The 17649-nt window shown below is 38.5% G+C and overlaps 1 protein-coding gene across 1 annotated transcript in view; it reads left to right on the forward strand.

Moving 5' to 3' along the window:
* The window catches only part of stmn3 (stathmin-like 3), a 28886-nt gene extending 11237 nt beyond the window's left edge, over nucleotides 1-17649 (forward strand). Inside the window, exons 2-5 of the mRNA XM_084726417.1 lie at nucleotides 11329-11424; nucleotides 13046-13224; nucleotides 16433-16624; nucleotides 17352-17649. Of these exons, the coding sequence (XP_084582543.1) occupies nucleotides 11329-11424; nucleotides 13046-13224; nucleotides 16433-16624; nucleotides 17352-17411 (527 nt within the window). The 3' untranslated portion in view covers nucleotides 17412-17649. The remainder of the gene's footprint in view (nucleotides 1-11328; nucleotides 11425-13045; nucleotides 13225-16432; nucleotides 16625-17351) is intronic.

Consider the following 17649-nt stretch of genomic DNA (forward strand, 5'->3'; position numbering starts at 1 on the left):
TTGACGTCTACATTTAATATAGAATTTAATTACTAGCAGGTTTAATATCCAATAGTTTGATCTTTTAAAACAGATTTTCCAGCATAATTGAAGAGTAAAAACCAAACCCCCCTTGACATACATTTTTGTCCCAATTCTCAAGAATATGTTATAGTTATAAACTCTGCTGTAAATGCAAACTAAACTGTTGGAAATGTAAACATAAATGCTGTAAATGCAAACAGAAAAGGTTGTTGATGTTGTGGTACAGGACTGTCAAACTGTCTTATCAGTGACAGTATGTATGATAAATATAATAACAGTCGTTTCATTTATTCTGTCATCAAGTTCATTTCCATTTGATTAAATGATGAAATTAATGATTTACTGATGGCTCTCAGAAAGGTTGGACACAGGCCATATATTGAGAAACACTGACACGCTGTTTGCTGTTTTGTGGTCGAGAGGTGGCCTATTCACTCGCACAGCTTCCATGATGTCACCATGGCAACACCCTTTGGGGCCATGACTGTCTTTTATTTAAGGCTTATCAACACACACACAATGCATAGTGCATCTTATCCTCACCCCCCCCCCCCCCCCCCCCCCCCCCCCCACACACACACACGAACACACACACAAACACAGGATCAAGCCTTCATGTGGGACTGGTTTGTTTTGCAGCCATGGTGCACACAGGGACAAGGACAAATTAGTTGCAAGGTCACTTGGGGACGAGCATCAGTAAAAACAGGTGAATTCTGATTCCCATGTTTGACCTTAAAGGCACCCTTCAGAGTTTTTGTAAACGAATAATAATAAATAATAATAATAGAGTGATAATTTGTCATAATTCACTATAAATGACTATACTTAAAATTTTCTCTTTGGTACCTGTTGTGTGAATCATGTAGCTGTTGCCATAAGAGCAAGAGCTTCACTGGAAAATCACAACACTTTCATCTGAGTATTAACATGTGCAAGATGACGGCATTCACATCTCTCTACTGAGATCATGAGTTATTTTAACATTTTTCTTCTTTTAAACACACTGTTTTAAATCTTGTTCCAATCTGTCTTTGCTTTTTTAAGTTGGATTTATTAAGATCAAGCCAAGTAGCAGCCAACTGAAGACGATCTTTTAAGCAGGCTGCAAGGAACTGACTGCTGCAACCACTGCTGCAACCACTGCTGCCATCATACGTGTGTTTGTTTTTAGCCTGGTAGCTAATAGGCCTAAACCAGCACAGAGAGAGTGAGAGCTAGCATGAAACATAGCACCACTCACTTCTCCACCTGCTCCCTGCGAGATCTGCCTTCAGCTGAACCAATGAGTTGCCAAACTGTAGGAAAGAGTCTCTCCTTCACCGACACCATGCTAGTGGAGCGTCCCAGCATTGCTGCGGCTGCAAGCGAGGCCACTAGCGGAGAATTGGATGCCACAGTACCGCAAAGCAATACGGCTCAGTCTCCAACTGAGGACTGGGCTTGGAGCTAAACCCAAGACTTCTGTGTTCCATCCTGGGGCAGTTGGCACCATGGACGGTGGTTCACCACCTCAGAAAACATGGTGGTAAACAGGGGGAAACATCTCTGCCTTGTCCTCTTTCAGCCCAGGATGTCTGCTTCAACCAACAAGTTCATAATGCTGGTTAAACAGGAGTTTCCTCTACTTCCTGAACCCACACAGCGTAGCCCCAGACAGATGGACTGCTCCCTCCACCACCTGTGCAGACTAGCGCTTTTATTCTGTCTGAAAAGATGAACCCATCAAGGCCTGATGTCAACAAAATTCTGTCCAAAACCGACCCCAACACGTCCCACATCAGGCCAGACCTGATTACAGCTCAACATTTTTCTACTAGTCTACACACCAAATAGTAAGAGTTTTCAGTGACGGAGACAATACATGCAGGGAATTGGAATTTGCAGGGACTAGGTGGGGGAGAGGAACAGGTGACAGGAGCTTTGCATGACTGAAGTAAGATGTACGAGAAGTTCACTGTCTCTGCTTCAGGTGTTTTGCGCTTTTTCCCTTTGCTACTCTCTGAGGAAAAAAATGTAAACACACAACAGATGGCTGGTGCTGCTCACAGAAACCTGTTCCTCCTAACTGTTCAGGGTAAACAGGTTGGACCTGATACTATGGTTGTGGGCTTTGGTGACATTTTAATGTGTGATGTGTCACAGGCCTGCAGCCTACAGGAACAAGTTGAACTTAAAATGAATTAAAGGACTGAACTCCTCCGAAGGCGAGACAATTGCTGAGCATGCTTTATGGTGTTGTGTTTCCTGGCTGGACAGCCAACACCTGAAGACAGTTTGAATCTTTTCAAACTGATGTTACAAATATATTTAGGTCTTCATTACACAAACTGGACAATTATAACAGCTCAGGACAAAAGAACACAAGTGTCAGGGTCAGACTTATTACTGGTAACACATGACCTTACAGCAGCAGGCCGTTCACCATGGATATAAAATGCAAACCAGCCCAGCCTCAGTGGACAGTAACACTGCTACAGTCCTGACAGCAGGAGAGCTGCCTCCTCATATGTCACTTGTACACAAAACAGTTTTCTGAGGGGGTTTTGATTTCAACTCTTCAATTATGCTGGAAAACATATTTTAAAAGATCAAGCTCTTGGTTATTAAACCTTGTAATGGGCCAAGCTCATAGTGATCACATTTTTATTAAATGTAGACATCAGCTCCGACAGAGTTGACAAAATGGTACAATCTCATAGAACAGTCTGAGTAGCCATTTTATTTTTTTTAAAGCTCCTCAGAGTTCTCCTCCAGTTTTATACAACTACTTGTCAGAACACTACATAGAACAGCAGAACACCTCACATGTTTTGCAAGACTAAACACTTCATTCAAAACTATGCAATAGTTTGTAAAAGCTCAGTTTTGTCCCCATATGGCGTACACATGGTTCATGTCATCTGATTCTGTTTGAACCTGTTACACAAGACTGAGCACAATCTGAAACACTCTTACTTAGATGTTGTTAAACTAAAGTACATGAATATATGAACCAAACAAACGTACAATGATCCAAATAGTTATTTCTCTCCACAATATAAAAACAGTCAATAAGTGCATTTACAAAGGTTGCACTTTGCACTGACAAGACAAATATATTCTAAAGAGAATTTAGTACACTGACATATCAAAAACAATTGTGGGGACAAAAAGAAAGCATGAATTGCAAGTGTCATCTCTTCGCTTGGCTGGATCTGGCCAAAGCATTTTGTGGATAAGACAGAGTACGTAGACCAATCAAAATACAGGACAGCGTACGCAGCAATGTATCAAACATGGAAAGCCTGCATCAAAAACAGTGATGTAGGGCATATAGTAGGCTACATTTTACTTATCTTAGTGAAAAGTTGTTTTTCATTCTGTGCTCTCGTTAAAATGTCTGAACCTTTTATCGTGCTTACGCCTGATACAGTTGAGAGTGTCTGTACACACCGCGGCTGTGTTTGATGAATTGGTCATACACTTGGTATTTTGAAAGGCAACACTTTTAAAGGGGAAATAAGTGACATAGCGTAAGATTGTCTAATGTTGAAAAGTGAGTTTAGTATTTTGCAAAACACAAAAAGTGTGAGGCTGATGTCCTTCTCAGACAGATCTGGGCTGAGCTTTGCTCCTTGAGTGTCAGGTTTTACTGTGTGTTATTTTTAATTTTAGAGTGTAAGCAACTGTAAAGAAAGTGTTAATCAAAATACACATTTTTAAACCATAATTCTTATTTAGCTTTGATTTAGAAGGGCCACAGAGTTGACATGTTATGGCTGAGACACATCTGATAGAAATATTATTGAAGAAATTTTCAGAAAGTTCACCAGTGCTTGAGCAGAATTCCTGCCTCTTTTAGTGAGACAAGTGAGACACAGGTATAACTAACACTTTTAATGCCTGATTGATTCATGTTTTTGTAAAAATCTGGGACAGAGCTTTAAAGGGCCAACATTTTTATTTTTTTAAAAGTCAATTTTTATAAGAAAATAACTATAACAGCACAGTTTTCTACAGATGTTATCAGTAAGTTGCTAGTTTTAGATTTTGAAGTTTTAAATTGTTTGTCATTGCAAATTCTTGTCTTGGACAAGGGTGAAGATTAAATTTTCACCCAAAGAACTGGATTGGAGTGTTGGAATTATTAATCTTTTAATATTATTTCTCTTTTTTTTTTCTTAGGTAGGACAACAGTGGCTGAAGTCTCAGGATCTCAGCATTAAGTTTGGAAAGTCTGTGCCACTGCATCCACAGCCATTTAGCCACTGTAGTTACTCCAACTCACTCACTCACTCACTCACTCACTCACTCACTCACTCACTCAGGAGGCACAAACACATCCTCAGACAGCAGCACGCAGCACACAAATATCTCCGAAGGCCACGGGAGCAGAAAGTGATTTTGAAGTACCTTTTAATAATTCAGAATCTTTCTAAAAATAAGAACTCCTCCTGAAATGCACTGTAGTGTGCTGTAGTTTCAGTCACGCAACAAAAGCTTCCAGACATCAAACTAGTGCTTTCACTACTTTCTACTTTGGCTCTGTAACTTTGCAAATGCACTCGATGACCCCTCATAGCAGGGGAAAATAGCTGCTATAATTTAGGCTATTTCAGTACCCAGAAGTCATGTGTGATGTGTGGTGACCAGTCAGACTTCAGATTTTAATGCAGCAAAACACTCTTTCCTTCTGTAACCCAGTACTGATCTTAAGTTACGTGCTCTGTTTACCTATATTTAGGGGAGACTGGGGTTGATTGCTACACTTTTTTGCATGTCTCTCGGTTACTCAGAGACTCAGAAACTCACAAGATGAAAGTCAAATGACACAAGTCATGTGACACAGGTTATATTATATCTTACAGCTTTTAAAAAGGTTTTGGTTTCACATGGGACATGAACCCTGGTGACCTTGGTGAAAATCCTCCCTCTTTACACTATGTCAAAAGTCAGTCTCTTATAGCCACTCACAGGTACTGTGTGCATCTGCATCATCAGTCATCGGGGGCAACGATGAAATGTCAGTATTTGAGGAGTTGGGGATAAGACAGAGCTGGCAGAGTGTCTTCATTTCTTGCATGATTCTGATTGGAGAATTGAGACTTGTTGCAACCGCCCCCTGTTACAACCATGGCTAATGTGTTAGCAAACAGTGGTCTATTTTTGCATCCAGCAGGCACATTAGCATTCATAAGTTGCAAAGTTAGAAGTATACGCTACAGCATGGGTCTTCAACAGGGGATCTGAGACTTCTTGTGGGGGCCTCTTGCCGTCATTTGAAGTTTGCTTCTGGTGCTCACTGAACAGCCATGGGTAAGAACAAACGAGAGAAAATACTCAATGTGATTTATGCAGTAGTCTCTGTATCAGGTGAGGGGGCCTTGGCCTAAAAATGTTGAGGACACCTGCTCTATACCAACTCCTGAGAAAATGATCTGGCACCAGCAGCTGTGTCTGTGTGGTGCTGCACAGGTTGTGTATTGTGGGTTTATGGGAGTGTTTTTTTGACTGGAAACAGTTGCTGGAGCCAAGGTCATGGAAAGTAGTGAGACTGAATCACTGCAGTAAATTTTGTGGGCTGTTCAGCCAAAACAATGAGGAACTGCATGGTTGGTTGATATATCATTTGTTCAATTTGTAAGAAAAACAGGAACAGACCAGTTTTTTGTTATTACTGAAACATCAAATAAATGCAACTAGGAAGTTCTGGGGTTGACATTTTTTTTTCCAACTGTCTTACTTCCTGCTTCCTTACTTGACTGTGTGTTACCATCTGTGGAACGCAGCTTCAGGGTGTTTTACAGTGGAATCAGGGAACAGGTTAAGCCATCATTTTTTCCTACATCACTATAGTGACGCTTGTACCTTTACGTAATAGTTGATAGTGAAGATTTACATGTGATAAAATGCCCTCTATCATGGCCTGCAGTGGACAAAACCTGATAAAATGCCCTCAAGAGGAGCCTTTGGTGGACAAAACATGCTCAGTTGCCCTCCAGAGTGCCCTTCCAGTGGAGAGTCCATGATAATAAATGTCCTCTAGGGTGGTCCAGTGTCTAAGACAACATGATAACATGCCCTCTAGAGTGCACTTCCAGTGGTCAAAATGTAATAAATTGCATCATGACTTTTGGTGTGCTGTTGTCCCACTGCATACAGTTGGTGCCCTTTTTATTTAATCTGAGCAATTTTAAAAATAACAGGATCCGCCCAGTTGTTTGTTATTACTGTGATTTCAAATGAATGCAACTAGGAAGTTCTGGGAGTTGAAAAATCTTCCCCAGCTGTTTTACTTCCTGCTCACTTGACTGTGTGTCTCTGGAATGCAGCTTGTCACTTGTGCCTTTATGAGGCTGTGAGTGTACTTTGATTGTTCATTATTTCCTCTGCACAGTGCAGCAAAGCAAAAGCAGATTACTGACCTGCAAGCATGTAAACATATTGAAAAGCATTTTTGTTAAAAATCATTATTCTGCTTTATTTTATGTTTTACTCAGCTGTGCAATTTTGATCACCTTTACTCATTTTTTGTAAATTGGGACAAAAATATATTTTGAGGGGTTTTTTATTTCAACTCTTCAATTTTGCTGGAAAATACTTTTTAAAAGATCGAAGTCTTGGCTTTTTTTTTTTTTTTATCAAATGTTGACTTATGGAGTTGACAAAATGTCACACTTTACAGAATAGTTGTAGCGAGCAGCCATTTTATTTTTTAACATTGTTCAGAGTTGTCTTTATGCTGATCAAAATACACTTTTTTCTTGAGCAATATACCCAACTTTTTCAAACCAGGAAGTGAGACAGGGGTCCTTAGGGTATAGTAAACCTTTTTTATGCCTGATTAAATTATGTTTTTGTAAAAATCTGACAGAAAAAATCACAACTTTGAAGGGTCAACATTTTCACAAAAGCATCAATTTCAAAAGAAAGATGACAATAGCACATTTTTTATATGTGTTATCAGTAGTTTTAGATTTTGAAGGCTTTTAACACATTTTTTAAAAAATGTTTCAAGTTGTGAATTCTTGTCTGGGACAAGGCTGTTTTCTAGCACAGAGCAAGTTTACAATATTAAAAAACACTAAAGCAAATTAAAACATTTCATATATATATATATATATATATATATATATATATATATATATATATATATATATATATATATAAATGTATATAAAGCCTTAAAGAATAAGTTTTCATTTAAAAAATGGAATTAGAGTGTTGGTATTAATAATTTCTTAAGTCTTTTTTGGTAGGATATGATTTGTCACAGTTCTGTCAGGCCTGTGTAGCAGGCAGGTGTCTTCCACCTGATGTCCTGCTCTCCCAATCAGACTGTCTCAGTCATGTGACATGGGGTGTTTGGTGTGATAGAACATTACATTATATTACATCTATTTGGCAGACACTCAGATCCAAAGCGGGTCACAGCTGTGCCAGCAGAGTACTGACAGCGGTGCTTTGAGCTAAATGCTAACATTGGTGTGGCGACAGCCTCAAAATAACAATTGCTTTACTTGATGCAGCATGAAGACTGAATTATTGACCGGGCACAATGGGTCACTGTTCTGGGGCCAGAGACCTCCTGAGAAAGCCTGGTGAAATGTTGGGTGTGTGTCAGCTGGTTTGTAGTAAATTTTAGTGCAAAGTGGTTTGGGAACATGCACCACTAAATCACAGTGTCATCTGCAGTGATAAGGTCCTCAAAGTTGTGTTTATTATTACTATTTTGTAGCCCTGTCATTACTTTATTACATTACATATTATTATTGTCCCCTGGGACAAGCAGCTTTATTTTACAATTTTCACTTGCTCACACAATTTCTGCATTTTGTTTTTTATTTATTTCTCTTGTTTTTTTTTTTTTTAGAAAAGCTACAATGAAATCAGGCATTTTAGGTCGCAACAATCTAAAAAAAAAAAAGTCCCTCAAAATCCTGGAGGGACTGAATTATAAAAAATGAAATAATTGTGTTGAATATATACATGAACCAACAATTTGTTAAATAATTGAATAAATTGAAACTCAGCTAATTATAAACATTATTAAAATCATGTTATAACATGAAAAGTTCATTTTTATAACAATTTTAAAAGCACAAGTTATTTCTATCAGCTATGACCTCACAGCTATGCTGATGATATACATTTCTCAGACATTAACCCTATTGATAATGTGGTTAAATGCACTGATCTTATCAACTTGTGCAAATGAACAAAGATAAATATGGAGGTTTTACTTGTCAGAGTAAAGGTCCAGAGGGAGGTGCAGTGCAACTTAAATTCACTTGCACAAAACACCAAGCCCCTAGCAAAAAAAACAACAACCTTGGACTGAACTTTGAATCTCACAGTAGTAATCTCACAAAAACAGCATTTTATAGCCTTAGAAATGTTACTGAAGTGCATCCGTTTCTCCCTCTTTTATTACCACCAGGCTTGATTACTGCCACGCCCTCCTCTCTGGTCTATATAAAAAGGGAGAGCCTGCCAGACGAGCTGAGGGCATCACAATCTCTAAACACCTTTAAAAGAAATCTTAAGACCTGCCTTTTTAGCCTAGCTTCCTTATCCATTTTAATATTTTTTTTACCTATCCTCTTCAGCTGTTCTACACTGGTGTCCCTATTTTACCATACCACTTTTATTTCTGAATGGCATTACTACGTATTTTCACTGAATTGTATTTTTATTATTTATTTATTGTTGAGCACTTTACATTGTGATTTTTCATGAAAGGTGTTTGAAGGATTGATTGATGAAATATGAAAAGATTCTTCTTACAATGTGACACATTTGTATCCTGTAATAATGTGAAGATATTTTGTTACCTACAAAGTATCAGTCTGCTCTATTTTTCTTTTTCTGATGAGGCAGAGATATGCTTCTCTACATAATAACTGAATTATATAGGATAATACTTTTACTTCATTAGACCTTTTTTATTTAAAGTTTTTCAGTCTGTTTTAGTTCTTGATGGCATTTTACCCAATAATATTTTCATTTCATAAAAAGTTCAGAATCAGTCCCCTTATTGTCCCCATCCTCTCACCTTTCAGCCAATCACATGCCCTTAAGCATGTAACAGCTTTTTTTTGTTTGTTTTTTGACAGTTTTTTCAACACTTCTCCATCATTTGAGACATTTTTAACCAAATATATACAATGAATTAACCAAAGAAAAGTTGTTTATTTATTTTTTTTTTATATCTCATATTCCTGAGTCCCAAGTCCCAGATTGCTAAATTATAACCACTAATAGGTTTATTTACAACTGCAGATAAACAAAAGATGGACTTTGGAATAACTTCATGGTGGGCCGATCCAACAGAACAAACAGAATAAGTCTAAACAAAAATAAGAAAATAAATAGACAGATCAAAGATTATTAAAAGTGGCAGCGCCCCCACCACCAAACTGCAAACAAATAATACCATCATGAACATCTGACTGATGACAATACATACAGGAGCAAGTGTAGTTATTTTGGAGGAGAGGGAGGTGCTGGCTGGGTGCCGTCCTGGCTCCTTGTATAGTCTGTCAGTGCCATGAGACACCAGACTAATCATTTCCTCATTCTGATTGCCTCACACTGTATTTGCATAAACACTCGTACACTCGCGCACACACACACACACACACACACACACACACAGGCCAAAATTCAAACCCACCGAGTCATGCAGTGAAAACACGTTGTATTTTGAATACAACTACAGTCATGTTTGATAAGTTCTTCTCAGTGCAGCATATTTAACATAAACTGCACAATTCAGTCAGTTCAACTACATTTAGCTGGCAGCTGCTCCTGTTAACTCAAAGCAGTCCTGCAGAATTTGCTTACATTTTACTATTGATGCAGCTTCATTACCAATTTAAATGTCCATGACTCAGCGTTATATCATATCTGGTTTAATTCCTAACATTGCAATATCTTACAATTTCTTTTCTTGTATTTAAAATTTAATTCCAAAGCTAAATATCCCTACTAATCACAGCACAATAGAGTGACACCATAAAAATATTATATAAAGCTTCCATTCTGTATTCCTTAAGTCCTCAGAATGAAATTGTACCTCCATTTTACATCTTTCCTCAGGCTGTAAGACTCCATCCAAATCCATCCTCTACACTCCATCATGAAAAATACTTTCATTTTCATAATTTATTATTTAATTAATTATTAAGTAGGCAAAATTAACCTTGTGATAAGTTAAAAGTAGGCTACATACAAAAGAAAACAATGTACATTTAAAAATACCAATCAAACAGTTGCTTGAAACTAAGATAACCAATCAATACATGAAGACAATAAAGTGGCATTTGGGGTGGCCCCATTAAATTTCAGGGTGGCAAGTGCCCCCCACGCCCTCTCTCTAGAAACGCCCCTGTTTTAAGGTAACCAGAGGGTTTTCTCCAAAACTCACAGCCACCATCAGCCAGCCAGCATGCAGATCACTCAATGCACATTAAAACTTTCTGAAAAATGTTCTATTATTGAATGTCTACTTTGATTCTGCAGTTTTCTCTGCTGAAACAGCAGTGAGTGAATTATTTATGACACACTGCGCTACTCTGATCTTTGTTGAGCACTGATGATGACCTGAAGGCTAAACCTCAAGCACTTCACACTTCAATATGCAGTAAAAATTTATTCAAGACATTCCATGTCTGCTTCTTGTTTCAGGCTTTTTATGCTAATCAGTCAGCCTGTCACTGTCAACAGATCAATGTTGATAATCTGTCATCTTTGGAGATACAGTCTGTTTGAGAGATCCTACAAATGTCCTTAGTCCACTGCACTTATATTATCACTTTTGAAAACACTTATTTGTCATCTAAAAGACCTAGTGCATCACTGTTCAGTCTGCAACTAACAACAAAGAAAATCTAAATGGACAAATAGCACTACAGGCCAGGGGGAAAATGTGTATTCTGGGGTGTACTGTCCCTTGGGTATATGGGTAAATGTTGCCCATCTCTGGTTACAAAGAACATAGTTCTGGTCAAGAGTTTAACCAACAGACTAAATTAGTGTTAGCTGTTAACTTTCACAGGTAAAATGTGCCTATCCATAAGTTCATGACTTTCTATGGCGTCCTGCTATAGAAATGAATGAACTTGAATGAAAGCTATAAATAGATTTTTTTTTGTTGTTTGAAGGCACCAGTGTCAATTGTTCCACTGTTTTTTGTGTTGTATTATTAGCACAGCCACATTCCCCACAGAGGAAACTCATGTCTTACTCTGTGTTCAGTGGTTTTGGAAGATCTCAGATGTTTTCAGATGTAACACTGTTTCTTTTATCTCTCTCTAACAGCCTACACAGACAAGATCAAGGAGATGTCCATGTTGTCTCTGCTCTGCTCCTGCTTCTACACACAGCCACATCCCAACAGCCTCTACCAGTATGGAGGTCAGTCTGTCTGTCGGTCTGTCACCTCAGTTTTACACCGTATCTTAGCTTCAGGGTTACCTTCTTACAGCACAGACAGAGCTCACTGCCTCCATTACACAATGAACAACAGTGGAATGTACAGTAATATTTTTAGCATTGCATTTTGGGATAAATCTTGTCAGCCCATTGTGGCGTTTATTTAGCCCAAAACAGATGCTGGAAATTGGGCCAATACTTAGTCCAGCTGATCTGGTCCAAATTTAGCCCAAAAACAGACATGGGCCATGTTGGGTCCATATGATTTGGTTCAAATGTTGTCCAAAAATGGCTGAAAATTGGGCTGTGAAAAGTCAAAATTTAGACCAAATTTGAAAATTGGACTGTGTTTAGTCCATCCAGTTTGGTCCACATTTAGCCCAAAGACAGATGGGCCTTGTTTGGTCTATATGATTTGATTCAAATGTTGTCGAATTTGGCCCAGAAATAGATGTTAAAAATTGAGCCGTTTTTATTCTGTCCAATTTGATCCAAATTTAGCCCCAAAAAATATATTGAAATTTGGTCCATGTTTGGTCCATATGATTTGGTTCAAATGTTGCCCAAAAATAGATGGTGAAATTTGTGTTGTGTTTAGTCTGTCCAACTTGGTCCACATTCAGCCCAAAATAGCTGTTGAAAAGTGGGCCATGTTTAGCTCGTATGATTTAGTCCAGATTTAACCCTGAAATAGACATGGAAATTTGGGGCTGTTTGTCCAGTTTGGTCCAAATCTGGTCAAAAATAGGCGTTGAAAATTTGACCATCAATTTTAGACCGCATTTAGCCCTAAATACAGCCATGAAAATCACATCGCAGCAAGTATATCTCGGTGAAAATGTGTGTTGTGTTGTGTACACTACACACAAAAACTTTAAAAAAAAAAAAACTGTAAAAGAGAAGTTCCTTAAGACTTTGTGTCATTAAAACCTCTTGAAGATAAAGTTAATGTAATTTATGTTATAGTTTTTCTCTTTTTGTGCATATATACATTATATTTAGGTATTTATGTTGCTATGACTGAACTCCAGCAGCCTCCCACTCAAACTCCCTAATCATCCGTCACCAGCATCATTTAGTCATTTACACACACTGACAGTGAATACTCATCTATCTGATGTACTGTAATATTGTTGTTCCTAGTTTCTTATTCAGCATAATTTAAATGGCAGAAGCTAATTGATCTATATTGTCATCAAAAATAATTTGTACTGCTGCCAAAGTGAAGAATAACTTTTTCCTAGCAGTTCATACATTCTTACTGGTCTCCTTTTGGGATCCCTGTCCAACATTAATTCATTCATATATGTTTCTTAATCTGCAAACAACTGCATCATCAGCTAAATCTGACTGAAAGTGAACTCAAGACTTGTGTATAGCACAGATTTCAGGAAAAGAGAAAAAGAAAGAAACTCATAAAAGCTGCAAAGATCAGCGTCGTAAAACAACAACTCCCATGCACTAATAAGATGTATCTACATATCCCTTTAATAATGTATGAGAAAGAAAGAAAGAAAGAAAGAAAGAAAGAAAGAAAGAAAGAAAGAAAGAAAGAAAGAAAGAAAGGACTAACTTGTGTATTCTTGGATTGTGACTGGGTCAGACCTGGAGGTGAAGGGCTTGAACAAGCGAGGGTCGGGCCAGGCGTTTGAGGTGATCCTGAAGGATCTGGATCAGCCTGGGGACAAAAGCCCGATTCAGCCGCTGCCCTCCCCCCCGAAGAAGGAGGTGTCCCTGGAGGAGCTCCAGAAGAGGCTGGAGGCCGCTGAGGAGAGGAGGAAGGTAAGGACTGCAGGCAGGTTAGCCTAGAAACTGAACTCTTTTACTACAAAGCTTGTAGTTTTGCCATTGTCTCGCTGAAATAAATAAGGATGTCTCTAAAAAAGACATCATCTGGATGGCAGCATATGTTGCTCCAAAACCTGTATGTACCTTTAAGTGTTAATGTGGCTTTCACAGATGTGACAGTTACCCATGATGCCATGGGCACTAACACACCCCCATACCATCACAGCTGCTGGCTTTTGAAGTTAGAGGTGGTATCAATCTGGATGGTCCTTTTCCTCTTTAACCTGGAGGACACGACGTCCATGATTTGTGAAAACCATGTGAAATGTGGACTGGTCAGACCACAGCACAGTTTTTCACTTTGCGTCAGTCCATCTCAGATGAGCTCAGGTCCAGTGTTTCTGGATGTTGTCTTTGCATGGTAGAGTCTTAACTTGTATTTGTAGATGACAAACTATCTTTACTGACATCAGTTTTCCAAAGTGTTCCTGAACCCATGCAGTATCCTTTATACAATCATGCAGTCAAGCATATTGTCAGACGTTTAAGTCTTGTGCTCAGACTTTTATTCTATATTCTTCATTGACAAACATATAATAACTTTGAGAATGATATAAGTGAATAAACTAGTTTCATTTGGTGAATGCAGGAAAGTATTACCTTTACATTTTTAGGGGCCTAAAATTTGTTATTTTCCTATTTTTCATCAGGGATTAGTGGTTGTATCATGTCACTGACCTTTTCATTTGATTCTTGGTGTTGTATGAAAAAAGTGGGTTCATTTGTCTTTGCATGTTGCCTGGTTCAGGACAAAAAAAATGAAAATTGGCATTTTTTGCCATTTGCATGGAGATCAATTCAAATGGCTGCCATAGGAACCAAACTGAATATTAGCTGACCTTGACAATATCAAAAATTCTCAACTAGACACCAGTTCAGTCAGACACCTCACGTTTTAGAATGTTCATACAGCAGCAGAACATGACTTAAGTTTAAATACCCCACAGGTGAAGTTAAATAGAGATATAAGGAGAGTGATGAGCAAATTCTTGAAAACCCCCGTCAGAGCCTACAGGTGGATGCTGGGGTGGAGGTGGGGTAAAAAGAGCAGGCAGCGACACTGTGCAGGGCAGTAAAGCATGCAGGCAGAGGGGGAAATGGGAGGTTTAGTAGTTTAAACAGACTGCCAGATTGGAAGGGTGCATTTGGTATGTACTATCTAGAGTGAGGTATGTCATGTGATTGGCAATGCAGCTCGAGCTGTCTGCCTGAACTAGCTTGCATGCGTCACCACATTAGTGACTAAATAAAACAGATTACAAAAAATGCCTTTTGGCCGCAAGAGAACCTTTTTTTCCTATTAGACTTGTATTTGTGTGTGTGACAAACCCTTCATCACAGGTTAGTTATTGATGTTACTGAGTAAATGACGAGTGCCGATTGTGTCTGAATCTCAGTGATGGTGGAACTAAAGTTTTTACTGTGAAAAAAATATGGTCCTACCATAAAACAACTGCTTTTAGAATAAAGTTTGGTTCAACAGCACCAAAACAGCAAAATAAAGTGTCTTAACAATCAATCTGAAATATCTGAAACCCATTACCTGAAGATTCAATAAGGTAGTTGTATATCAGGTTTGTTAAGGCTGATGGAGACGGACTGAGAGGACCCCTATTTCTTTTATTCTTTCTATATGTCATGGATCAAGCAGTGAGGCGATGAAGAGAACAGGAGTTTGTTGGAAAAATAGGGGTTTTTAATTTACCCCCAAAATGCAAAACAATATAAACCAAGAACTTAATAACTAAGCCTATAAAAGAGGTAAATAAAATAGAACTATACTCAGAATAACAGCAGCAAAACAGCAGAGTGTTAACTGAACGAACTGATCTGACAAAATGAAACATGAGGGAACATATATAATGGCTTGGCCAAACCATGTAACACAAAAGGGGAAAACAAAATGGATGTTAACTATAACTAATACAAAGGAAAATCTAACTAAATCCAAATCCCCCTCTGACATGGCAGTAGATGGTATTGCTGGATGAGCTGGCCACAGGATTTAACAGCTCTCTGCCCCTGGCCATGCACAAAAATGATTAATATAACAGAAAATTGCTCATTCTAACCCTACGATGTGAAAAGAGGCTGAAAGTAAATAAAAAGATTATAAATCAAATAAACTGTATTGTAGGCTTAATTTTGGATGAATTGTTTGGGGTGTGGTTGACTGCAAATAAAATTAACCAGTGTACTTAACAAAGTAGTGAGGTGAGTGTGTGAATAATGTTACCACTCCTGGCTGTTCCTTTGTGTGGCCTTGGCCATCACACTATGTAACGATGCCAGTCGCTATTCAGCAAAGACAGCATAATGGTTCACCTGATTGGACAGAGGATTTGGTCTCCTAATAGCTGCATAGTGATTCAGTTTTCTTGTTTTATGTGTATAAACTTGCAAAGACCTCAGAATTTGTATAGACCGCCAGTCAAATTAGAGTGTTTTCACCCTAAAATGGGCTGTTTCATCCTTTCAGCTCGTTCGTCGTTCTAAGATCTGCTGTCTTTTAGCTTGGAGCATTCCCAATGTTCTACTGTAATATCCCCTGAGACTGATTACTAGATGTCAGAAATTAAGACTTTTCAGCAGCAATTACAAATACAAGAAAGAAGAAAATGCAGTGTAGCCAGCAACACTGGCACAAGGACATCTCATTGTGCCAGTGCACCCTATAGGTGTGCAAGGTGACAGGTATGCACCATGGAAACAAAGTCAAAATAAACTTATGACACATTTCTCATTAAAACTCAATCACCAAGTGAAAAACAAATGTCATTGAACAATTTGTTCTGTAAACTTGCAATGCAAGTATAACCTGTTTCTTTTTGTTCGATCAAAAAGTTAATGAAGTGACTCATTAGAACAAATAATAACTGATGGACTAAAGGGAGTGTGATGAAACTTCAGTGGGTGGCTGTTTTTTATTGCCAAACAGCATGAGCCATAAAGTGAGTTTGAATTGTAAATGTCATGAGTCCAACCCTGCAGATGCTTATTTTGTGCTACGGGGCAGTAAATATCTTATTTATGGCACCTTTAGGCCACTGAGTTTCTGTCTGATGAAGTTGGTTTGCAACTGCAACTACTACTGTCATAATCATTGCCATCATTACGGTGATTCTGCCCTCCTTCTTTACAGTCCCAGGAGGCCCTGGTGCTGAAGCAGCTGGCAGAGAAGAGGGAGCGTGTACAGGAGGTTCTCCACAAGGCGCGCGAGGAGAACAATATCTTTAGCAAGAAGACGGAGGAGAAGCTCATCCAAAAGATGGAGGTCAACAAGGAGAACCGGGAGGCCCACCTCAATGCTCTCAAACAGCGGCTGCGTGAGAAAGCAAGTCTTCCCGTTCTCTGATCATCTGTGACTACAAAACTACTATGTTATGGTTACTATGTTATGTTTAGGCACAAAAACTACTTGGTTAGGTATAGGCACCAAAAATATTTGATGATATTTAGGCCCCAAAACTACTTGTTTAGGTATAGGCATTGATACTAGTTGGTTATGTTTAAGCACTTAAATTACTTGGTTAAGTTTAGGGACTGAAACTACTTGGTTATGTTTAGGAACCAAACTACTTGGCGAGGTTTAGGAACCAAAACAACTTCTCTAGGTTTAGGCATCTTAAACTACTTGTTCAGGTTTACGCACCAAAATATTTATTTAGGTATATTTGGTTATGTTTCAGCATTAAAACTACTTGGTTAGGTTTAGGTGCCAAAAATACATGGTCAGTTTTAGGCACGAAAACTACTAGATTTAAGAACCAAAACTAATTGGTTATGTTTGGGCACTAAAATTACTTGGTTATGTTTAGGCACCACTCTACATGTTTCCACTTTGGACATGAGTAGCTTCATCCCCGAAGCACAAAGTTTCTGTCTCTTTGCATAACATTTCTGACATGTTGCCACAGCTCAACAGTTGACTGCACTCTTAAGAGATTACTAAAGATAAAGCCTTTAAGTTTCATTTTCCTCAGAAGCCCCACCTTGGATCATCCTCCTTAAGTTTCATTTAGCTTCAGACTCATCTGATAGTTAATGACTTTATTTTGCAGGAAGTCCACGCCGCTGAAGTACGCAGGAACAAGGAGCGTCAGGCCGACCTCTCTGGCTGAACACGTTTTCTACACTCTGGCAGTGGATTCTACTTTTGAAAATCCTGTGTGTCAAAGTTTTCCTGTTGTTCAGTATTCACCAGTATCATCCTACAGTGCACCTTTCAGGACTCAAACTAGTACTTAATCTGCACCAAATAAAGTTATTCATCTGTTTCAATTTTGGTCAACCACACACGTAACATATTCTGACAGCAGAGTCAAGGACAGCTGAAATAAAGTCCAATCCTGAGCCAAA

Source organism: Lutjanus erythropterus, chromosome 2, assembly GCF_056507025.1.
Source record: "Lutjanus erythropterus isolate fLutEry1 chromosome 2, fLutEry1.hap2, whole genome shotgun sequence".
Classification (NCBI taxonomy): domain Eukaryota; kingdom Metazoa; phylum Chordata; class Actinopteri; order Lutjaniformes; family Lutjanidae; genus Lutjanus; species Lutjanus erythropterus.